General features: G+C 41.9%; 2 protein-coding genes across 2 annotated transcripts in view; both read left to right on the top strand.

The window, feature by feature from the left end:
• LOC133541601 (sialoadhesin-like) overlaps positions 1 to 20,228 on the top strand; it is a 33,076-nt gene extending 12,848 nt beyond the window's left edge. The window contains exons 2-11 of the mRNA XM_061885129.1: positions 711 to 1,049; positions 2,007 to 2,222; positions 2,304 to 2,645; positions 4,133 to 4,357; positions 9,650 to 9,940; positions 10,000 to 10,260; positions 13,447 to 13,725; positions 13,793 to 13,889; positions 15,404 to 15,437; positions 18,296 to 20,228. Coding sequence (XP_061741113.1) covers positions 711 to 1,049; positions 2,007 to 2,222; positions 2,304 to 2,645; positions 4,133 to 4,357; positions 9,650 to 9,940; positions 10,000 to 10,260; positions 13,447 to 13,725; positions 13,793 to 13,889; positions 15,404 to 15,437; positions 18,296 to 18,487 — 2,276 coding nt within the window. The 3' untranslated portion in view covers positions 18,488 to 20,228. The remainder of the gene's footprint in view (positions 1 to 710; positions 1,050 to 2,006; positions 2,223 to 2,303; positions 2,646 to 4,132; positions 4,358 to 9,649; positions 9,941 to 9,999; positions 10,261 to 13,446; positions 13,726 to 13,792; positions 13,890 to 15,403; positions 15,438 to 18,295) is intronic.
• Positions 20,229 to 20,535: 307 nt separating this feature from the next.
• The window catches only part of LOC133561580 (sialoadhesin-like), a 28,448-nt gene continuing 23,983 nt past the window's right edge, over positions 20,536 to 25,000 (top strand). Inside the window, exon 1 of the mRNA XM_061914991.1 lies at positions 20,536 to 22,001. Coding sequence (XP_061770975.1) covers positions 21,956 to 22,001 — 46 coding nt within the window. The 5' untranslated portion in view covers positions 20,536 to 21,955. The remainder of the gene's footprint in view (positions 22,002 to 25,000) is intronic.

The following is a 25,000-nucleotide window of genomic DNA, read 5'->3' as shown; positions in this document are numbered from 1 at the left end:
TCAACACTTTACTAATACCCTCCTCCATTCACATCCCATCTCCCTGGATTATAAACAACTCAAATGTACTTCTAATGTATATACTTGTTCTTATGCTATGTGAACTCACTATGTTCTCTGCTGGCTGTACATATCCTACTAAATAAGACCGACACTGTTTCAATGTCCACATTTCTCTGTTGATATGACTGAAGTACTGATATCAACCAAAGCTCCTCATCCCACCCCCCGGATTGTAAATAATGTAAATAATTCAATGTACATACTATGATGATTAACTTGTGTGACGACTGTATTATGTTGATAGTATATATTTGTACCATGAATCGATTAAACAAGTTGAAAAATGTATTGGGGTGTTACCATTTAGTGGTCAATTGTACGGAATATGTACTGTACTGTGCAATCTACTAATAAAAGTATCAATCAATTTCCAACTCATATGGAAACTGGGTGTATATATATGTAGGTATATATGTATATAAAGGTGTATATACAGTATAGGCGTAATATGATCAAACTTTCTTGTTCTTGTCAAAAGTCTAGCGGCCGCATTTTGTACCAACTGTAATCTTTTCATGCTAGACATAGGGAAGCCCGAAAATAATAGGTTACAGTAATCGAGACGAGACGTAACGAACGCACGAATAATGATCTCGGCGTCGCTAGATATCATTTTATGATGTCATTGATGTTGTTGTGTGTTTCAGGGCTGCTCCGTGCTGAGTGGGGGGGGAACTACTCTGCGACGGAGATCTGTGCAATTAAAGGATCCACTGTGAAGATTCAGTGCGACTTTAGGTTCCCGCCCACAGAAAACGGGCGTGACATCAAGGTCAAGGATACATTTTGGTTCACCAAAGATCGAAAGAAAGATCTGAGACTGGACCCTCAGTACTTTGGTGGTGTGCAGTCTGAGTGTCATGGCAACATCTGCAGTCTGACCATCGCAGACGTGAGACGGACTGACAACTACACGTTCAGATTCACAACTGACCATTCCGGAGGAGGGTACACCGTCAAGCCTGGTGTCAAAGTGACCGTCACTGGTACTGCTTTCCATGAAACACATTTCCACCAAGCTCAGTCCAGTTTGAGGTCAGGAAGTCCAAGTGGTGGTTGTAGGCGGGGCATGCATTCCACACCCCTATAGGCCTTCAGTGATGTCCTACTTAGTCCGACTTCAAAAAAACCCCACATCATACCATGACTTGATTAACGAGGACCCCGACTTAAAAAAGTTGAAAAACTTATTCGGGTCAATTGTAGGTAATATGTACTGTACTGTGCAATCTACTAATACAAGTTTCAATCAATCAATCAATCAATCAGCAATTATAACATATCTTAACTTATTATTATTTTTTCTTGCAAATAGTCATTAACTTAGAATTTAATAGCAGCAAAACATTGCAAAAACATTGTCACGGGGGCATTTTTACCACTGTGTTCCATGGCCTTTCCTTTTAACAACACTCAGTAATCGTTAGGGGTGGGCAATATCGCAAATTTGGGTATCGATGCCGATCCGATCCCGCCAGTATCGCCGATACCGATACTAGAAGTGTCGTCATCTGATTGGGGGGGGGGTATTTGGGGTATCGATACTTTTGAAAAACAAATTTGTACTTTTGCCTTTATTAATGGATTATTTATTTATTTATTTATTTCGGCAATCTTCACATAAAACAAAGAACAACAACAACAAAAAAGGAAAACATCATAGCGCGGCGCCAACGCAGAACTACAATGGAGGACATCTTGCCTTATTTGGGCGTCTTCACATTCCGGAAGTCACCATTCGCTGTCCTCCAATCGGCATACCGAACTGTATCTAGCTCCGCCCCTTTGGCTGCCCCACACATGCACTTGGCTTCCTGACAAGTTATTTTGCTACCCGTCACGACTTGTGAGGACAAAAACCGAGTCAAACTGTACTGCCCTTTGGTGGAAGTGGACATGAAGACTTTTATTTTGAAATGACTGAAGTTTGCCTTTCATTCCAGATCTGAAAGTACAAGTGACAAATCCCAGTCATGGTTATGTTCTGAAGTGTGTCAGCACCAATTGCAGTACTTGGTCTCCTTCTTCATACGTCTGGTATAAGAATGGAGAGGAAATCCAAAATGGAACATCCCAAGTGTACACAGTAGAGCGTGACTACAAAAACAGTTACTCCTGTGCTGTGAGAGGACACGAGCAAGCTGTGTCTCCTCCAGAGTGTGAGTGGACTCTTCAGTCTTCTGCTGCACGTCACATGTAACTTTGTGCTGACTCAGCTCAATGCTTCTTCTGTCTTTCAGGTGTGGTGGACAGGTCATGTAAGAAGGTGGTTTACCACAAGAGACACATCTGTGCCATCCAAGGATCATCAGTGAACATTACCTGTGAATACACGAGCTATGGATATACCCTGACAAAATTCTGGTACCGTACGGATTCTAGTCATTCGGGGAACCCCTCCTTGACCGAAGACCCTCAGAATAAAGGTCGTCTTGATTTACCTTCTGAGACTTCTGGAAATAGCACACTGAGAATAAAAGATGTGAGGCAGAGTGATTCTGCTGAGTACCGCTTCAAATTCACCACTTATGATGGTTCTGGATGGAGTAGTATTTCACCTGGAAGCACCTTGACAGTCGCAGGTATGAACACACCTGACCAAACATGCCCAAATAATACAACTATATTACAAAACCCAGCTTAAGTTGTTCAACCGTCCAGGTGTGCTATTTTAGGCTTCATGTTATGCCACACATTTTCAACGGGAGACAGGTCTGGACTACAGGCAGGCCAGTCTATTACCGGCACTCTTACTACGAAGTCACGCTGTTTTAACATTAGCAGAATGTGGCTTGGCATTGTCTTGCTGAAATAAGCAGGGGCGTCCATGATAACGTTGCTTGGATGACAACATATGTATGTATCTGTATGTACCTTTCAGCATTAATGGTGCCTTCACAGATGTGTAAGTTACCCATGCCTTGGGTACTAATACACCCCATACCTTCACAGATGCTGGCTTTTGAACTTTGCGCCTAGAACAATATGGATGGTTCTTTTCCTCTTTGACCCAGAAGACACAACCTCCACAGTTTCCCCCCAAAAATGTGAAATGTGGACACATCAGACCACTGAATACGTTTCTACTTTGCATCAGTCCATTTTAGATGAGCTCAGTCCCTGCGAAGCCGGCAGCGTTTCTGGGTGTTGTTGATAAATGGCTTTCACTTTGCATAATAGAGTTATAATTTGCACTTACAGATCTGTAGTTACTGACAATTGTTCCCTGTAGTGTATTTCTGAGCCCATGTGGTGATATCCTTTACATGCTGATATTGCTTTTTAATGCATTACCGCCTGAGGGATCGAAGGTCCGTAATATCATCGTTTACGCGCAGTGATTTCTCCAGATTCTCTAAACCTTTTGATGATATTACGGAGCGTGGATGGTGAAATCCCTAAATTCCTTGCAATAGCTGGTTGAGAAATGCTGTTCTTAAACTGTCGGACAATTTTCTCACGCATTTGTTCACAAAGTGGTGACCCTCGCTCTGTCCTTGTTTGTGAATGACTGAGCATTTCATGGAAGCTGCTTTTACACCCAATCATGGCACTCACCTGTTCACAATTAGCCCGTTTACCCGTGGGATGTTCCAAATAAGTGTTTGATGAGCATTCCTCAGTCTTTTTTGCCACTTGTGCCAGCTTTTTGGAAATATGTGGAGGCATCAAATTCCAAATGAGCTAATATTTGCAAAAAAATAACAAAGTTTACCGGTTTGAACGTTAAATATCTTGTCTTTGCAGTCTATTCAACTGAACTCACTGGTTTTGTACAATGAATACATTAGATTAGACAATAAAATATCTATATTACATACAATACTGTATATTACATTATTTTACAATTTTCTGCCGAGTCACTAATCTTTTCTAGTGTTTTAATGCGGATGAAGTGTAATTTTATTTAGAAATAAGTCAGCAGCCAATCACAAGAAGGCTGTGGGCTGCAAACTGGACTTTGGACAGTGGTGTTCCAGATGAAGCAGTCATGTGTGTATGTTGTGTGACTTGCATCTCCAATCAATATTAATATGACATCTTTCATGTTTGCTCCTCTGGCCTCCAGCTGTGCAGGTGCAGGTGATGTCAGTCAGAGTTGAAAATTCTCACCTTGTTGCACAAATGTTGTGTCACACAAGCTGCCTTCCAGAAGCTTCTTTGTCTTTTGAGTGGCAGAAGAATGGAGAGGATATAAAGCCTGGAACCAAAGTAGAAGTCACCTTGTCACCTGGAGACTACATCACCTGTGCTGCACAACAACATCAACATATCAGCATCTCTCCTCACCTGTGTGAGTGCTTCTTTCTTCCAGAAAAACATGTTGTGCTACAAAACACTTCAGTAGGAAAACTACTCAAATCTTTCTTGTTTCTCTTCCAACTGCAAAGTAGTAAACAACACAAACAACACAGTAGTTATTATTCCTGCTTATGTCGCACTTGTTGCTAGGTAGACTTCGGCAGGAAGGCATTGAGGCAAAATCAAGCAGAAAAACCACACTTTAAATATTATGAGACATGAACCTTTCATTGGATCACTACTCTGTATTGTCTGTGAAACACTTATTGTACAGAAATAGTCATACATGACTAAACATTCTTTGCATATTTGTTACATGTATTGTTTATCCAAAGGAAGGCCAGTTATTTAGTTGATTATTTAGTTAGTTAGTCAGAGAGTTAATTAGTTAGCCTGTTTTGCCATATAATTTTTAATCAAACCTAGTGGAAGGATGTCACATGATCCAAAGAAGAAATACATACATTGTTTTCTTTAATTTTTTTTTTCAATTTTTCTAAAATATATATACATATATATGTATATTAAAAAAGTGTAAAAAAAAATATATGAATAAATCCGGAAATAACCATCCTTATTTTTCTTTATTTTCTATAAATATCTTCTTTTTTTATTGGATTGTATTTTTCAAATACCTTTAAATATATATTTTAAAAAACTATTTACATTTTAGCAGAATTTTTTTTAATGTATTTTTTAATAATATTCCTTTAAAAATTTTCAGACATTGTGTTTCTAAAAACAATGGAAATTATGTTTCCAGTAAAGAACAACAGCCTTCCAGCTTGTATTCTCAGACTATTTCATTTAAGAGGAGAAAACTATCATTTACGGGAGATATTGATTTTTAAAATAGGTAAAACGAGAACTAAAATAAAAAATATAAATGTATTACAGTTTTAGGAGTTAAATGGTGGAACAAACTCAGTGAAAACATGCACTTCTTTGGTAAAGTTTAAGAAAACATTGAAAGGTGAAATAATTGAAAATTATAAAATATAGTAACAATTACTTTCATCTCATTGATTTAACGTTGATGTTCCAGGCAATCTAATCTTCAGTGAAGGTATTGGATAGGCAAATATCAATCAATCAATCAATGTTTATTTATATAGCCCCAAATCACAAATGTCTCAAAGGACTGCACAAATCATTACGACTACAACATCCTCGGAAGAACCCACAAAAGGGCAAGGAAAACTCACACCCAGTGGGCAGGGAGAATTCACATCCAGTGGGACGCCAGTGACAATGCTGACTATGAGAAACCTTGGAGAGGACCTCAGATGTGGGCAACCCCCCCCCCCCCCCCCCCCCCCCCAGGGGACCGAAAGCAATGGATGTCGAGCGGGTCTAACATGATACTGTGAAAGTTCAATCCATAGTGGCTCCAACACAGCCGCGAGAGTTCAGTTCAAAGCGGATCCAAGACAGCAGCGAGAGTCCCGTCCACAGGAGACCATCTCAAGCGGAGGCGGCTCAGCAGCGTAGAGATGTCCCCAACCGATACACAGGCGAGCGGTCCATCCTGGGTCCCGACGAGCGGTCCATCCTGGGTCTCGACTCTGGACAGCCAGTACTTCATCCATGGTCATCGGACCGGACCCCCTCCACAAGGGAGGGGGGACATAGGAGAAAGAAAAGAAGCGGCAGATCAACTGGTCTAAAAAGGAGGTCTATTTAAAGGCTAGAGTATACAGATGAGTTTTAAGGTGAGACTTAAATGCTTCTACTGAGGTGGCATCTCGAACTGTTACCGGGAGGGCATTCCAGAGTACTGGAGCCCGAACGGAAAACGCTCTATAGCCCGCAGACTTTTTTTGGGCTCTAGGAATCACTAATAAGCCGGAGTCTTTTGAACGCAGATTTCTTGCCGGGACATATGGTACAATACAATCGGCAAGATAGGATGGAGCTAGACCGTGTAGTATTTTATACGTAAGTAGTAAAACCTTAAAGTCACATCTTAAGTGCACAGGAAGCCAGTGCAGGTGAGCCAGTATAGGTATATATGTATGTATATATGTATATAAAGGTATATACAGTATAGGTATATATGTATGTATATATGTATATAAAGTTATATACAGTATAGGTATATATGTATGTATATATGTATATAAAGGTATTAAAGTACAGGCGTAATGTGATCAAACTTTCTTGTTCTTGTCAAAAGTCTAGCAGCCGCATTTTGTACCAACTGTAATCTTTTAATGCTAGACATGGGGAGACCCGAAAATAATACGTTACAGTAATCGAGACGAGACGTAACAAACGCATGGATAATGATCTCGGCGTCTTTAGTGGACAAAATGGAGCGAATTTTAGCGATATTACGGAGATGAAAGAAGTACAATATAAGCTTTGTCTTCAGCCTATTCCTTTTTTGCTCATTCTTTTTCTTTTCTTTCGTGTGTAAATGTGCATAATTGTACTGTAAAACTGATCACACAAAATGGTTGATTGATTTGATTGATTATATGACCGAAATAAACTTATTTCATTCATTCATTCATTCAAAAAAAAGGAATATATATTCATACATAAATATTTATACTTGGTATAAATATATACATATACATATATATATACACATACATAAATACACTATATATATATACATATATACTGTATATACACACATACATATATATATATATATAAACATATATATATAAAATAAGGAGGGGATAGAAAGAGAAAAAAAGGAAGACAGAGGGGGAAATTGTGGGGAGGAAAGGAAGGATTAGACAGAGACACACAAACAACAACAGCAAACACAACAACAACAACAACAATAGAGCAACATCAGCAAATACGACGCGTACAAACATGATGGTTAAAAGTGATAGCAAATAAGCAGTTAAATAATAAAATATAATACAGAAATGACAATGAGCATTATTACACTACTGCCTGGCGGGCCGATTTTTGGGTGGTCCGGTGGTCAGGGGTGGATGGGGGTGCGGGTGGGGCTGTGGGCAGCCGCCTTGGGTCGGGTGTGGGGGGTGTCCCTCTTGTGGGTGGTTGCGGGGGGGGGGGGGGGGGGGGGGGCTGAGGTCGGCTCGTGCCCCTCTGGCCCCGGGTGTCACAACTAGGCTTGGACATGGATTGTTTCTTCGAGTACATAGTTGTTTATTATATAATATATACAAAACAGGGAAAAAAAAAACACTTGCTCAATGGCATGAAAGACAATTGAACTATAAACTTAAAACAGCACGATGGCAAGACTAAAGACATGGAACAAAAGAGTGCACTGTGGCATAAATACGTAAACTTATTGTGGACGAGGACGTGAAGGTTTGAGCAGCATGGGTAGGGTGCGTGCGAGTGTGAGAAGATCCCAGAATGATGAACAGAAAGAAAAGGACTTAAATGCTGGCTTTGATAATCAGGAACAGGTGCGGGCGGGACTGAGGGCAGGGGCGTGACAAGGTGGGAACTGATACGTTGGCATGGAAACAAACAAAACCAGGAAGTGCAAAACGTGACTGACTGTCCAAAATCAAAAACATGACATGACAAAACAAAACATGATCCATAGGTGTGACACCGGGTCTCCTTGAGCTTCCTCCGCCCCTGGGGCGCGGGGCGGGGTCTGCCCTGGGTCGGGGGGGCTGCTTGCCTCCCTTGTTGGGGTCCTGGCGGTGTTGCCCAACTGCCCTGCGAAAGTACCCCTCCTGTGTTTTTCCCCCCCCTTATTTATTTATTAATTGTATTTTTTATTTTTTATTTTTTTTAGCACAGCCTTTAAAGGAGCATCAGTGAAATTTAATTTGCAGGAACGGAGTGAGTTTAGGGTTGAATTTTCCACCCTCGTTCTATTCTCGGTCACTAGCTTTCTAACCATGCTCAACACCCTCTCTGATGACTTGCAAGAGTACTTCTTCTTCCTCTTACCCGTCTCTTCTTCCTTCTTCCGCTTCGTCTCCTTCTTGTTGTGAACTCTCCAAAAGCCGTAGATGTTATAACGTGGCACGCCGTTTGTATCATACTTGCCAACCTTGAGACCTCCGATTTCGGGGGCTGGGGGGTTGGGGGCGTGGTCGGGGGTTGGGCACGGGGCGTTGTTGGGGGCGTGGAGTATATTTACAGCTATCCATCCATCCATTTCCTACCGCTTATTCCCTATGGGGTCGCGGGGGGCACTGGTGCCTATCTCAGCTACAATCTGGCGGAAGGCGGGGTACCCCCTGGACAACTCGCCACCACATCGCAGTATGTGTAGAAATCTTTATTTATAATTGAATCACTTGTTTATTTTTCAACAAGTTTTTAGTTATTTCTATATCTTTTATTGCAAATAGTTAAAAAAAGACCACTACAAATGAGCAATGGTTTGCACTGTTACACAATCTAATAAATCAGAAACTGATGACATAGTGCTGTATTTTACTTCTTTATCTTTTTTTTTTTCAACCAAAAATGCTTTGCTCGGATTAGGGGGTACTTGAATTAAAAACATTTTCACAGGGGGAACATCACTGAAAAAATGTTGAGAACCACTGCTCTAAAAGCCGTAGATGTTATTGCCACATATGCATGCACAGTAGATGGCAGTATTGTCCTGTTTAAGAGTGTCACAACATTGCTGTTTATGGCAGACAAAACTGCTTTACGTGACTGCTGTTGTTGTGTGTTGTTGCCGCGCTGGGAGGACGTTAATGAGACTGCCTAACAATAAACCCACATAAGAAACCGAGAACTCGCCCTCGATCATTCTACAGTTAAAACGTCATTGGGCAGGCACTCTGTTTAAGTTGTGGGAAAGCGGACGTGAAAACAGGCTTTCTACACGTCACTCGGGTCCGCATGGAGCTGGAGGGGGCGTGGCCTCACGCTCCGCCTGAAATTCGGGAGATTTTCGGGAGAAAAGGCAATGAATTTCGGGAGGGTTGGCAAGTATGGTTTATATCGGGAAAAGCGGACGTGACGAAAGGCTGTCCTCACTCATGTCCGCATGGACCTGGAGGGGGCGTGCCTCGTTGTCTGGAAATCGGGAGAAATTCGGGAGAATGGTCGTCCCGGGAGATTTTCGGGACAGGCACTGAAATTCGGGGGTAACCTAGAAAATTCGGGAGGGTTGGCAAGTATGATGTACTGTCAAGTGTAGTGGGCACTGGCGCCACCTACAGGGCTGGAGTGGAAGACGTCATGAGCAGTAAAAGGTGTTGAGGAGTGTTTGGCCTGGGTGGAGGTCTGCTGCTGCTGTACTGACTCATGTTTTTGTCTGTGCTCAAAAGAAGAATGTTTGTTCAATACTTCTTGGTTCTTCCTCCAGATGTCCTGAAAAGACCCTCAGTGTCCCTGAGTGATGCCAGGGACATATTGGAGGGTCGTCCCCTGACACTGACCTGCTACATCGACAACTACAACTACTCCTCAGCAACAGATGATTACTGCTGGTACAAGAAGAAGAAGAAGAATGTGTCTTCAGATGATGTAGTCCTCAGGAAAGGTCGAGAACTGGTCTTCAAGTCCATCAATTCTTCAGACTCAGCAGAGTATTGGTGTACTGTGGAGAACCAGCTGGGGAAAAACCCATCCGAACCCGTCTTCATTGACGTCCAATGTGAGTACAAGTACGTCTTTGAGTATTGACACTGATGAGGACAAGGTCCTGTCCCTCAGATCCTCCCAGGTGGTCGTCTTTGTCCGTCAGTCCGTCTCCTGTCATCCTTGAGGGACAGTCGGTGAATCTGACCTGCAGCAGCGATGCTAAACCGGCCGCCAACTACACCTGGTTCAAGGACAACCAAATTCTGACCCAAAATCCACAAGGACTTTACAGTTTCACCTCCATCCGTCCTGAAGATGCCGGAACATTCCACTGCATGTCTGAGAATAAACATGGACACGTCAACTCTTCAACAGTTGTCATAGACGTCCAATGTAAGTACCAAGGTCTGACATGGACGTACAGTACTCAACCGACATGGAAGTCTAGTTTAGGTACCAAAGTCCAACATGGATTCCCATTTCAGATAACCAAGTCCAACATGGACAGCCTCAGTCCATAAAAGAGGTCTAGTTTAGGTATTTAAGTCCAACTTGGACGTTCAGTCCAACGCGGAGGTTCTCTGTTCAACATAACGTTTCAGTTTAGGTACCTAAGACCACCATGCATGTCCTTAGTCCAAAGTGGACGTCCTAAGTCCAACATGGACGTCCTCGGTCCAACAAGAGCGCGTTTAGTCCAACATGGGCATGTGTGAAATCTTACGTGGACATCCTAAGCCCAGCATGGACATCCTCAGTCCAACATGGCCATTTACATCTAAAGTTCTATATGGAAGTTCTAAGTTCAAAATGGACGTCTTCAGTTCAACAAGAGCACCCTTAGTCCATCATGGGGGTGCTGAATCCTACATTGGACATCCAAAGTCCAACATAGCCGTCCTTTGTCCATCACAGGCATCCTAAATCCTACATGGATATCCCTAGTCCGGCATGGACGACATTTGTCTAAGTCCATCGTGATGGATTTAGACCTCCTAAGTCCAACATGGATGTCCTAAGTCCAACATGGACCTCCTAAATCCAACATAGACATTCTAAGTCCAACATGGATGTCCTCAATCCAACTTGGACCTCCCAAAGTCCAACATGGACCTCCTATGTCCAACATGGATGTATTAAGTCCATCATGGACCTCCTGAATCCAACATAGGTCATCTTGTTGGACTTACACGTCTGTGTTGTACTCTAGAGGTCCATTATGGACATAGAATTTCTGTGTCCAACATGGACCTCTTATGTCCAATATGGATATCTTAAGTCCATCATGGACCTCCTGAGTCCATCATGGACCTCCTAAATCCAACATAGACGTTCTAAGTCCAACATGGAAGTCCCAAGTCCAACATGGACCTCCTTAGTCCAACATGGACCTTCTAAGTCCAACATGGACCTCCTAAGTCCAACTTGGACTTCCTAAGTCTAACATAGACAGTCTAAATCCAACATGGACCTCCTAAATCCAACATGGACCTCTTAATTCCAACATGGACCTCTTAAATCTAACATAGACCTCCTAAATCCAACATGGACTTCTTAAGTCCCATGTGGACCTCCTATGTCCAACATGGACCTCTTAAATCCAACATGGATTTCCTAAATCCAACATAGACTTTTTAAATCCAACATGGATGTCCTCAATCCAACATGGACCTCATGAGTCCATCATGGACCTCCTAAGTCCATCATGGACCTCTTAAGTCCAAGATGTTGGATTTACAACGTCTATATTTCACTTAGAACATTTATGTTGGTCTTAGGAGGTCCATGATGGACTCAGGAGGTCCATGATGGATTTAGGAGGTCCATGATGGACTTAGTCGAAGTCCAACATGGACCTCCTAAATCCAACATGGACTTCCTAAATCCAACATGGACTTCCTAAATCCAACATAGACTTTTTAAGTCCAACATGGATGTCCTAAGTCCAACATGAACCTCCTGAGTCCAACATGGACCTCCTCATTCCAACATGGACCTCCTAAGTCCAACAGAGAAATGTTCTACGTCCAACATGGACCTCCTAAGTCCAACATGGACCTCCCAAGTCCAACATGGACCTCCAAAGTCCAAAATGGATGTCTTAAGTCCATTATGGACATCCTGAGTCCATGACGGACCTTCTGAGTTCATCATGGACCTCCTAAGTCCATCATGGACCTCCCAAGTCCAACATAGGACATCCATGTTGGACTTAAAACATCTATATTTGACTTAGAACATCTATGTTGGACTTAGGAGGTCCATAATGGACTTAGAATGTCTAAGTCCAACATGGACCTCCGAAGTCCATCATGGACCTCCATGTTAGATGTAAAACGTATATGTTGGATTTAGAACATCTATGTTGGACTTATGAGGTCCATGTTGGAATGAAGAGGTCCATGTTGGACTTAGGAGGTCCATGTTGGACTTAGGAGGTCCATGTAGGACTTTTAATGTCTAAGTCCAACATGGACCTCCTAAGTCCAAGATGGACCTCCTATGTCCAACATAGACCTTCTAAGTCCAACATGGACCTCCTAAGTCCAACATGAACCTGCTAAATCCATCATGGACCTCCATGTTGGACTTAAAACGTATATGTTGGATTTAGAACATCTATGTTGGACTTAGGAGGTCCATGGTGGACTTAGGAGGTCCATGTTGGACTTAGGAGGTCCACGTTGGAATGAAGAGGTCCATGTTGGACTTAGGAAATCCATGTTGGGCTTAGGAGGTCCATGTTGGATTTAGGAGGTCCATGTTGGACTTTTAATGTCTAAGTCCAACATGGACCTCCTATGTCCAACATAGACGTCCTAAATCCAACATGGACCTCCTATGTCCAACATGTATGTCCTAAGTCCAACATGAACCTGTTAAATCCATCATGGACCGCCATGTTGGACTTAAAACGTATATGTTGGATTTAGAACATCTATGTTGGACATAGGAGGTCCATGTTGGATTTAGGAGGTCCATGTTGGACTTAGGAGGTCCATGTTGGAATGAAGAGGTCCATGTTGGACTTAGGAGGTCCATGTTGGACTTAGGAGATCCATGTAGGACTTAGGAGGTCCATGTTGGACTTAGGAGGTCCATGTTGGACTTAGGAGATCCATGTTGGACTTAGGAGATCCAAGTTGGACTTAGGAGGTCCATGTTGGAATGAAGAGGTCCATGTTGGACTTAGGAGATCCATGTTGGACTTAGGAGGTCCATGTTGGACTTAGGAGGTCCATGTTGGATTTTTAATGTCTAAGTCCAACATGGACCTCCTATGTCCAACATAGACGTTCTAAATCCAACATGGATGTCCTAAATCCAACATGAACCTGCTAAGTCCATCATGGACCTCCATGTTGGACTTAAAACATATATGTTGGATTTAGAACATCTATGTTGGACTTAGGAAGTCCATGTTGGACATAGGAGGTCCATGTTGGACTTAGGAGGTCCATGTTGGACTTTGAATGTCTAAGTCCATCATGGACCTCCTAAGTCCAACATGGACCTCTGAAGTCCATCATGTAGACCAGGTGTCAGGGCCTGAAGGGTGTGCCGCATGTCCCTCACCAGATGCTCCGAGGCGTCCAGTGATCTCAGTGACACCCTCGGGTGAAGCCAGCCAGGGTTCCTCGGTCTGGTTGATGTGCAGCAGCGAGGCCAACCCGCAGGCCAACTACAGCTGGTGGAGGGGGCGTGGAGAGCAGGTCGCTGTTGAAGAGCTGCAGGGAGCCAAATCGGCCACCTTCAACCTGTCTGACCTGAGACTTGAGGACAGCGGGGACTACGTGTGTGAGGCCTCCAGCAGCAGAGGCAGCAGCAAGTCCTCAGTCAGCATCCAAGTCCAGGCCTGTAAGTGCTCACTTCCTGGATGCTGGGATTGTTGCCATAGTAACTGGGATGCTGGCCTTCCTCTTAGGTTCCTGGAGTGTCACCGTGGCAACAGCTGGGGGCTCAGTCGCTGGTCTTGTTCTTGTTCTGCTGGTCCTGGTTCTCACCGCTTTCCTGGTGTGGAGGTGAAGACTTTAGTCTCCTGTTCTTGTCCACAATCTTGTTCATACTTCATGTTGTTTATCCTCCTTCTCATCCTCCTCCTCCTCCCTTTTCTTCTACTCCTTCTTCATCTGTTTCTTCTTCATCTCTTTCGTCTTCTTTTTCTCCTCCTTTTCCTTCTTTTTCTCCTCCTCCTACTTCTTCTTCATCTCTTTCTTCTTCATCTCTTCTTTTTCTCCTCCTCCTTCTCCGTCTCCTTCTTTTTCTCTTCCTCCTTCTTCTTCTTCTTTTTCTCTTCCTCCTCCTCCTCCTTCTCCCTTTTCTTCTTCTCCTTTGTCTTCATCTCTTTCTTCTTCATCTATTTCTTCTTTTTCTCCTCCTTCTCCTTCTTTTTCTCCTCCTCCTTCTTCATCTCTTTCTTCTTCATCTCTTCTTCTTTTTCTCCTCCTCCTCCTCCTCCTCCTCCTTTCTTCATCTCTTCTTTTTCTCCTCCTCCTCCCCTTTCTTCTTCTTCTTTTTCTCCTCCTCCATCTTCTCCTCCTCCTCCTCCTCCTCCCATTTCTTCTCCTCCTTCTCCTTCTTCATCTCTTTTTCTTTTTACCCCCTTATTCTCCTTCTTTTTGTCCTCCTCCTTCTTATTCATCTCTTTCTTCTTCATCTCTTCTTTTTTTCTCCTCCTCCTTCTTCTTCTTCTCCTTATTTTTTTCTTCCTCCTCCTCCTTCTCCTTCTCTTCCTCTTTCTTCTTCTTACTCTTCCTACACCTCCATCTTCTTTTTCTTCTTCTTTTTCTCTTTATATGATTTCTCCTCCTCCTCCACCACCGTCTCCCCCTTCTTAATCATTCCTATTTTCCTTTGTCTTTGCTTCATCTTCTTCTCATTCTCTTTCTTCTTATTCTTTATCTTCTTCTTTTTCTCTTTCTTCTTCTCTCCTCCATCTACCTCTTCTTCTTCTTCTCTTCCTCCTCCTCCTTCTTCTGCTGGCCTCCTCTTCTTTGTTTTCCTAATCTTCTTAATCTGTTTCTCTTCTTCTCATTCTTCCTTGGCTTTATATTTTTCTCCTTCTCTTTCTTCTTCTTCTCATTGTCCTTCTTCCTTTTTTCCTTCTTCTTCTTCTCCTTCTTATTTTCTTCTCCTCACTCTCCTCTTCTTTTTTTTCTTATTCTTTCCTCCATATATCTCCTTTCCTTCTTAATCTTCTTGATCTATTTATGTTCTTCTCATTCTTCCTTTGCTTCATCTTCTTTTCCTTCTCTTTCTTCTTCCTAATCTTCTTATCCTGCTGCTGCTTCTTCTTCTTCTTCTCCACTTTGTCCTTCTTCTCCTCATTTCTCCTTCTTGTCCTTCTTCTTTTCTCCTTCTCCTTTTCTTTTTCTTCTTTTTCTCCTCTTCCTTCTCCTTCTCCATCTCTTTGTTCTCCTTCTCCTCCTTGTTCTTCTCCTCCTCCTCCACCTCCTCATTTTTCTTCTTCTCCTCTTCCTTCTCCATCTTCTCCATCTCTTTCTTCTCCTTCTCCTCCTCCTTCTCCTCTCTCCAGGAAAAAGAGGGCATCAAAGGAGTCCAGAGCAAAGGTAAAAAAATTCCCACCAACACAGATGTTTGATATGTGATGATGTCACCATGAGAGCTCAGTTCAAACAGATGTTCTTAATGATAAAAATATATAAATAAATACACATTACAGTATAATAAATGTACTGTAAATACTCTTACGTTTGAAAAGTATAGTACATGCATCAGTTTTTTCATTTAAAATAAGTAATTTTATTATTTAGATGAAATCAATTTTAGAATGTACAGTTATTTCATTGAAATTATTTTTGAGAATGAATTCCAGTTCCAATGTATGAATCCAATCAGACTATTCTGTACTCCTATTTTAGTTTTATTCATTCAAAAGAGGTCATTTTACTATTCTTTTTTAGGCTTTTGTAATTTTGTAATTTAAAACAAATGATTTCAACAAATTGTTGCTTATTTTAAATGTGTTATAAAAGTCAAAGTTATTTAATTTAAATGCTTTTTTAAATCATGTCTTATTATTTTTAATTGTATTTATCAAATTAAAAATAGTCTCACTTTTTATGCATTTTAGGATTTTTATTTCAAAAGATTAATTGTAATATATTTATTTCGAATCGCACTATTAAGAATTATTTAATTAAAATTATATTTATGAGTTATGTTTTTTTTTTCAGACAATCAGACAATACCTTAATGTTTGTATTTATTAATTTAAAAGAACAGTACTTACATTTTAAAAATGTTATATTTGTGACGAGTTCAGACGCAAAAACATATCTCCATTTTCCATTTTACATCAACAAAATGTTTTAAAAAAAAAAGATCATTAATGATGTCATAAGAGACGATATTTATCGTGTTTGGTCTCAGTGAGACTTGGCACAAAACAACATAATTTCTCCTCCTAACTACACAAGTTCACATGTTGCTCGTCCCCTTTAAAAGGATGGAGGGCTTGCCCCGATTTTTGACACTAACCTGAACCCTAACCCTTGTAATAAATATATTTCATTAAAGGTTGTCATTATGAGGTCTGTAGTTCCACTGGAAGTCATCTAACACCCTCCTGGCCCTTATTCGGACTTTATCAAGGACTTATCTGAGTTTGTTGCTGATCCAGTGACGCATTCAGATTATATACTTACCATGAACAAATAGTCGAACCTCAGATTCAGGAGGAACAGCTTGGTTTTTGTCCTGGTCGTGGCACTGTGGACCAGCTCTATACTCTGGGCAGGGTCCTTGAGGGTGCATGGAAGTTTGCCCAACCAGTCTACATGTGCTTTGTGGACTTGGAGAAGGCATTCCACCGTGTCCCTTGGGAGGTCCTGTTGGGAGTGCTCATAGAGTATGGGGTATCGGACTGTCTTATTGTGGCGGTCCGCTCCCTGTACGATCAGTGTCAGAGGTTGGTCAGCATTGCAGTGAGTCAGACCCGTTTCCAGTGAGGGTTGGACTCCGCCAAGGCTGCCCTATGTCGCCGATTCTGTTCATAACTTTTATGGACAGACTTTCTAGGTGCAGTCAGGGCGTGGAGGGTATCCGGTTTGGTGGATGCAGGATTAGTTCTCTGCTTTTTGCAGATGATCTGGCCAGGATCTTCAGCTCTCACTGAATCGGTTCGCAGCCGAGCATAAAGCGACTGGGATGAGAATCATCACATTTAAGTCCAAGTCCATGGTTCTCGTCCGGAAAAGGCTGGAGGGCCATCTCCGGGTTGGAGAGGGGACCCTGCCGCATGTGGAGGAGTTCCAGTACCTCGGAGTCTTGTTCACGAGTGAGGGAAGAGTGGATCGTGAGATCAACAGGCGGATCGATTCAGTAATGCGGACACTTTATCGATTCGATGTGGTGAAGAGGGAGCTGAGCCGAAAGTTTGACAGGTGGATCTGTGCGGCGTCTTCAGTAATACGGGGGCGCTGTATCGATCCGTTATGGTGAAGAAGGAGCTGAGCCGGAAGGCAAAGCTCTCAATTTACCAGTCGATCCACGTTTCCATCCTCACCTATGGTCATGAGCTTTGGGTTATGACCGAAAGGATAAGATCATGGGTACAAGCGGCCGAAATGAGTTTCCTTCGCCGGGTGGGTGGGCTCTCCCTTAGAGATAGGGTGAGAAGCTCTGCCATCCGGGAGGAACTCAAAGTAAAGCCGCTGCTCCTTCACATCGAGAGGAGCCAGATGAGGTGGTTCAAGCATCTGGTCAGGATGCCATCCGAAGGTGTTTCAGGCACGTCCGGCCACGGGGAAGACCCAAGACACATTGGGAAGACTATGTCTCCCGGCTGGCCCGGGAACGCTGGGAGGAGCTGGACGAACTGGCTGGGGAGAGGGAAGTCTGGGCTTCCCTGCTTAGGGATAAGCCAAAGATGGATGGATGGAGGGGGCGATTTTAAGATCAACACAAATATCCCGTTAGGCCCTTCGAGTGTGGTGCTCCAGACTATAATCGATAGTTGGGGTCTCACACAAATATAACATGAACTCCTATCTGACTGAAAGCATGCACTGTGTATCCCGTAGCGATGTGATCTCAGAGTAAGTTAAGGTGACGTGTGGAGTCCAACAAAGATTTGTTCCTGGTCTTGTAGTCTTCACTACCTATATCCTACTGGTTTCCTGGTGGCCTGGACTCCCACTATCTCTATTAATTTAAAGAACACCAGTTTAATCAATAACTGTACCCACTCGACATCCATAGCAGCCAGAAAGTGGGGTCCTTACATCTGCGATCCCTTCTAAAGGTGTTCCTCTTTCTCCCCATCTGGTGTTTTATGGGTTTTTCCTGGGTTTGAACCAGGAGGGGTGTCATTGTGAGTCTGCGAAGCCCTTTGAGACACTTGTGGTTAAGAACTAAATAAGTCAAATCGCATCCATTGTTTGACGTACGTCTTTAACTCCCACAGTCCAGCGCGGGTGCAGATTGTGGCGAGGCTTCAACCCGGGAACAGAAAGAAGTCGTTTATTCCCAAGTCCACTTCACCACATCCAGCGAAGGTCCGGTCTACGCCAACATCACGCCATCTATGCCCCGCAGCAGACACGTGGTGGAGGAGATGGAAGACGGCGTGGAGTACGCCACAGTCCGAAAAGCGTGAGAGCGGGATGAGCTCCTTTCACTTTCATTTTGCTCGTCCCAGACGTGGGACGAAGTCTACAACGAAAGGAAGTATTCGATGCGTGAAGATTTTGCGGTCATGTGACCACATCACCTTCTCATTGGGGCTCATCCAGGCCTTGATTGTCACCGCAGCGTCAATAATTGTATGTTAGCCCCTCCCCTTTCTCACAATCATCAATATGACTGTGATCTATTTCTTATCTTATTCAATGATTGCACCAACATTCATCTCTTTTTCACCAAGATCCATCCCGGTCTTGCGCGGGTCTACAATCTTCGCTCCATTCTGTTAATGAGCTTTGAATGAAGACAGACTTTGTGTCCCAGCTTTTAAACACACAGGATGTTCAATTAGGAACTCTTTCTTAAAGGGACAGGACTCATTTGTGTGTTTCCTGGACACATAAACACTCTGTGAGTCATGATGCTAGTAGAGATGGGAGATAAGGCAATATACAGTTTATGTATATAATATATGGTCGACACTACAGTGATTTGATCAATTCATACAATCCCTCCCCCCCCAAAAAAAATATGTATATATATATATTAGGGCTGGGCAACGATTAAAAATTTGAATCGAACTTAATCGCACTACTTCACCGATTAATCGCGATTAACTGCATTGTATACACAAAGCCCAATAATGAATTCAAAAGTAGTGTGTAGTGCACCTTTATTGGAATATTCTCCCACATGAACAAAAGCGCCAAAACATTTGTTGTGCAAACACAATTTAAATCAGTCCTTGTTAAACAGTAGCAGTTAAATAGCATATTTTATGAAAATCAACTCCAAAAAATGTAAATACAAACATTTAAAGCTTATTATTGCCACTGCCAGGGTATTTAAGTTATCCTGTTTGTTATGGAAAATAAATATAATCTACATACAAATCTCTGAGCCACAATCATAATTTCTGAGGTAACAGCAGAAACATTTTTTTTTTATCAGGGATGTTATGTTTAAAAAACCTATATTATAGGTAGTGGGCTGTTTTAGGGAATTTTTGATCAAATTATCCGTAGTAGCAATATTAATAATGTGTTTATTCTGCGTAGTGCACTTAAAATAATTATGACCATATCTAGGCATTGATATGATGGGAATTTTCCGATTGTTTGCTTGGTGCTTTGATAAACTGAAGGCATCATATACATGGTACTATATTGTGATGTTATGAGCCAGGGGAAAAAAGAACTACCCTACCCAGCATGCAACAGGAGTGTCGCCATGACGACATCTTGTATGTTGTGATATGCACGCTCTAGAAGCAAACGTTAAGAACTCAGCCAACACTCCTGGTCTGCATTATTCATAAATAGACAGACAACACATATACTCCGCTGCTTCACAGGCCGCTGGATGTAGCCGGCAAAGTATTCCCATGCTAGCTAGCCGGTCTAGCAAGCACGCGTCATTCAGTCCGAAACGGCCCGATCTATCCACATCCAGAATTGTCTGGCGGTCGTAAGTGATCCCGGAGTGACCACGCTGTAAGCCAGCCATGAAATTTGCAGAATTGTCCGGTATTTTTGCCAAATGTTCCATCTTTACCAAGAGCCCCTCCACGCCGGAGCACGTCCGGGCGTCGCCGTCTTGCTAAGAAAAGGCGTTAACAAAATAAAAGCATGTAAACAACATACGCAAATGTGCGATAAAATAATTGTCGGCGTTAATAGATTGATGAGTTAACTCGTAATTAACGCATTAATTTATCCACCCCTAATATATATATATATATATATATATATATATATATATATATATATATATATAGTGTTTATATATATATATATGTGTGTGTATATATATATATGTATACATGTATAGTGTATGTACATATATATATATATATATATATATATATATATATATATATATACATACACTATACATGTATACATATAGAAGCATTTAAGTCTCACCTTAAAACTCATTTGTATACTCTAGCCTTTAAATAGACTCCCTTTTTAGACCAGTTGATCTGCCGTTTCTTTTCTTTTTCTCCTATGTCCCACTCTCCCGTGTGGAGGGGGTCCGGTCCGATCCGGTGGCCATGTACTGCTTGCCTGTGTATCGGCTGGGGACATCTCTGCGCTGCTGATCCGCCTCCGCTTGGGATGGTTTCCTGCTGGCTCCGCTGTGAACGGGACTCTCGCTGCTGTGTTAGATCCGCTTTGGACTGGACTCTCGCGACTGTGTTGGATCCATTGTGGATTGAACTTTCACAGTATCATGTTAGACCCGCTCGACATCCATTGCTTTCCTCCTCTCCAAGGTTCTCATAGTCATCATTGTCACCGACGTCCCACTGAGTGTGAGTTTTCCTTGCCCTTATGTGGGCCTACCGAGGATGTCGTAGTGGTTTGTGTAGCCCTTTGAGACACTAGTGATTCAGGGTTATATGAGTAAACATTGATTGATTGATTGATATATATATATACACACATGAATATATATATATTTTTTTTTTTTTTGGGGGGGGATTGTAAAAAATATTGATCTAATCACTGTAGTTTCGACCATATATTGTACAAACCCCGTATCCATATGAGTTGGGGGGGGGTTTGTGCAGCCCTCTGAGACACTAGTGATTTAGGGCTATATACATAAACATTGATTGATATCCTTTACACACTGATGTCTGTTTTTGACGCAGTACCGCCTGAGGGATCGAAGGTCCATAATGTCATCGCTTACGTGCAGTGATTTCTCCAGATTCTCCGAACCTTTTGATGATTTTACGGACCGTAGATGGTAAAATCCCTAAATTCCTTGCAATAGCTCGTTGAGAAATGTTGTTCTAAAACTGTTTGACAATTTGCTTACAAATTGTTGACCCTCACGCCATCCTTGTTTGTGAATTACTTAGCATTTCACGGAAGCTGCTTTTATACCCAATCATGGCACCCACCTGTTCCCAATTAGCCTGCACACCTGTGGGATGTTCCAAATAAGTGTTTGATGAGCATTTCTCAACTTTATCAGTATTTATCGCCACCTTTCCCAATTTTTTTGTCACGTGTTGCTGGCATCAAATTCTACAGTTAATGATTATTTGAACAAAAAAACCCAAAGTTTATCAGTTTGAACATCAAATATGTTGTCTTTGTAGCATATTCAACTGAATATGGGTTGAAAATGATTCGCAAATCATTGTATTCCGTTTATATTTACATCTAACACAATTTCCCAACTCATATGGAAACGGGGTTTGTATATATATATATGTATATATATATAAGTGTGCTGAAGTTATTAAAGGAACCTGCAAAGAAAAACCGCAGCAAAAGTGCATTTCATGGGGTGGGTTTATTCTTGCATGTCAATAAGATAAAGAGGAAGACAGTCACTCTTTCCTCTCGATTTCTTTGAACGTCATGACCACCTTCTCTTAGCGACCTGTGGACGCACACATTTCTACTTCTTCACTTACTCCAGTATGAGTCCGAAGACCGGGTTGGTGGTCCTCCTTCTCTGCATGCCAGGTACTAAACATCTACTTTTTCTATTTGGTTAAAGTCCTGACTCTGATTGATAAAACATTGCTTTCCTACATAGACTTTCTGCATGCATTTTTAATTTTTTTTTACCAGTAATGTCAGCTAAATGCGCAATTTTTCAGTGAAACTTTCTTTATTGACACAATTCATGAAGGAAAAGGAACTATAAAGTGACAAACTTTCAATCTAATTCATGTTCTTCTGCTCTAAAGTGGACTTTTTCATGTGCTGGTTCAGAATTGTGCTTACACACTTCCTGAGATAGTCAACATCTTCTCAGAGATTACAATCAAGTGTTAAGCGGGCCAACATATAAATATATACATATATACACATATATATATTTAGACATACCATCATTCAATATATTTATATATGTGAAACCCCCTGATAGTTATCAGTTCCTTTCTTCCTTCACATATTTAGTAAAAAAAAAACACGTTTGTATATTTTTCCGCCTGAGTTGGACAACGATGGCGAAATTAATAACGGCCATTATTTTGAGTCATATTGAAATCACGATCATTAACATAATAATTCATTTTTTTATAAAAATAAAAAAAAGAAGTACCACCAAAACTCAACTTTAAATATAACTCAAAAGATAAAACACATATAGATTGGCAACAAATAAACAAGGAGTAAAATAGTGATAAAAACCACAAGGGAAACATTTAAATAACAATAGCAATGGCAACGTTTTTTACCTTTCACACTTTTTTTTATGATATAGAGCAGGGGTAGGGAACCTATGGCTCTAGAGCCAGATGTGGCTCTTTTCATGACTGCATCTGGCTCTCGGATAAATCTGAGCTGGCATTGCTTAACACGATAAGTCAGTGTTTTTCAACCTTTTTTGAGCCAAAACACATTTTTTTTCATTGAAAAAATTCTGCAGAAAACATTAAAAAAAAATTAAACTCAGTAGCCGATATTGACAAAAAAAATTGTTCTCGCAATAGCTCTTGTCTCTATGTAGGTGTACTGTCAAGCCGTAACTTATTTGGAGTTTTTTTCGGTGTTTTCCTGTGTGACTTGCGCTCCTATTTTGGTGGCTTTTCTTCTTTTGTTGGTATTTTCCTGTAGCAGCTTCATGTCCTCCTTGAATGCTACTCACCACACCTGCTTTGTTTTTACAATCAAGACTATTTAAGTCAGGGGTGCCCACACTTTTTCTGCAGGCGAGCTGCTTTTCAAATTGACCAACTCGAGGGGATCTACCTCATTTATATATATCATTTATATTTATTTATTTATGAAAGAGACATTTTTCTCAACAAGTTAAATGTGTTTAATGATAATACAAGCATGTGTAGCACACATAGATGTCTTTCTTTCACGAAGACAAGAATATAAGTTGGTGTATTACCTGATTCTGATGACTTGCATTGATTGGAATCAGACAGTAATGATGATAACGCCCACATTTTCAAACGGAGGAGAAAAAAAGTTGTCCTTTCTGTACAATACCACATGAAAGTGGTTGGTTTTTGGCATCTAATTCATCCAGCTTCCATACACTTTACAAGAAAAACATTTGGCGGCAAATTCCGTAGCTTGCTTGATTGACATTCACGGCACCCGAGGGTCTTGTGAGATGACGCTGGCTGCTGCCAGTTCATTATTATGAAAAAATGACAGAGAGGAAGGCGAGAAACACTTTTTATTTCAACAGACTTCCGTCAAAACTCTAAAGGCCGACTGCACATTTCCTATCTTCACAATAAAAGCCCTGCTTCATGCTGCCTGCGCTAACAAAATAAGAGTCTCGGAAAGCTGGCGTGCACAAGTGATGTGCACGCCAGCTTTCTGAGGGATCGCTTGTGCACGCCAGTTTTCCGAGACTCTGTATTTAGTTAGCGCAGGCAGCATGAAGCAGGGCTTTTATTGTGAAGATAGGAAATGTGCAGTCGGCCTTTAGAGTTTGGACGGAAGGTACGGCGCGAGAGTCTGTTGAAATAAAAAGTGTTTCTCGCCTTCCTCTCGGTCATATTTTCATAATAATGATCTTGCAGCAGCCAGCGTCATCTCACAAGACCCTCCGGTACCGTGAATGTCATTTAAGTGACGTCTTGGTGAAGATTGATGATCACTCATTTTTAGGTCTATTTTTTTTAAAAGCCTGGCTGGAGATGGACTGACACACCCCCCGCGGTCGACTGGTAGCTCGCGATCGACGTAATGGGCACCCCTGCTTTAAGTTGTGCGGACGCACTCCTTCTTTGTGTGGACATTTTTGATTGTCACGCCATGTACGGATGTACTTTGTGGACGCCGTCTGCTCCGCACACTGTAAGTCTTTGCTGTCGTCCAGCATTCTGTTTTTCTTTACTTTGCAGCCAGTTCAGTTTGAGTTTTGTTTTGCTTCAATGCCGTTTCTTAGCAGCACTCGCCTTTTGTTTATTTTTAGTTTAAGTGTTAGATACTTTTTTACCTACATGCTGCCTCCCGCATATTGTGATCACGACATACCATGTTCCCGACATCTACAAAAGCAATTAGCTACCTGCTGCCACCTACTGATATGGAAGAGTATTACATGTTTACTCTGCCCAGCTCTAGACAGCACAGACACTCAATAACAGCACATTTTTTGAATTATAGTTACAGGTTTGCAAAAAATATAGTGGAACTAACATAATAGTGAGAGTCCAGTCCATAGTGGATCTAACATAATAGTGAGAATCCAGTCCATCGAGGGATCGCTGTATTGGCCGCCAGACAGCATCCATCCTGACCGGGCAGCAGCCAGGGTCAACCTGGGGCCAAAGAAGGTACTTTCTCCTGATGAAGTTGAGGTGATAAGAAGATCCCTCGGATTTTTGACAGCAGAGGTATCAGCTATCAAGCAATACCAACAAACGATAATGCAGCTGGTAGAGGAGGTAAAAACTGTACGCGTCGAGAATGACGCTAAAGACTTAAAAATAGACCGAGTGGACGAGCTAGAACAGTACACGAGAATGAATGACGTTATTCTGACC

The sequence above is a fragment of the Nerophis ophidion genome, linkage group LG01, assembly GCF_033978795.1.
Source record: "Nerophis ophidion isolate RoL-2023_Sa linkage group LG01, RoL_Noph_v1.0, whole genome shotgun sequence".
In the NCBI taxonomy this organism is placed as follows: Eukaryota; Metazoa; Chordata; class Actinopteri; order Syngnathiformes; family Syngnathidae; genus Nerophis; species Nerophis ophidion.
Note: the sequence above shows the minus strand (reverse complement) of the source record. Positions and strands in the feature narration are given on the sequence as shown.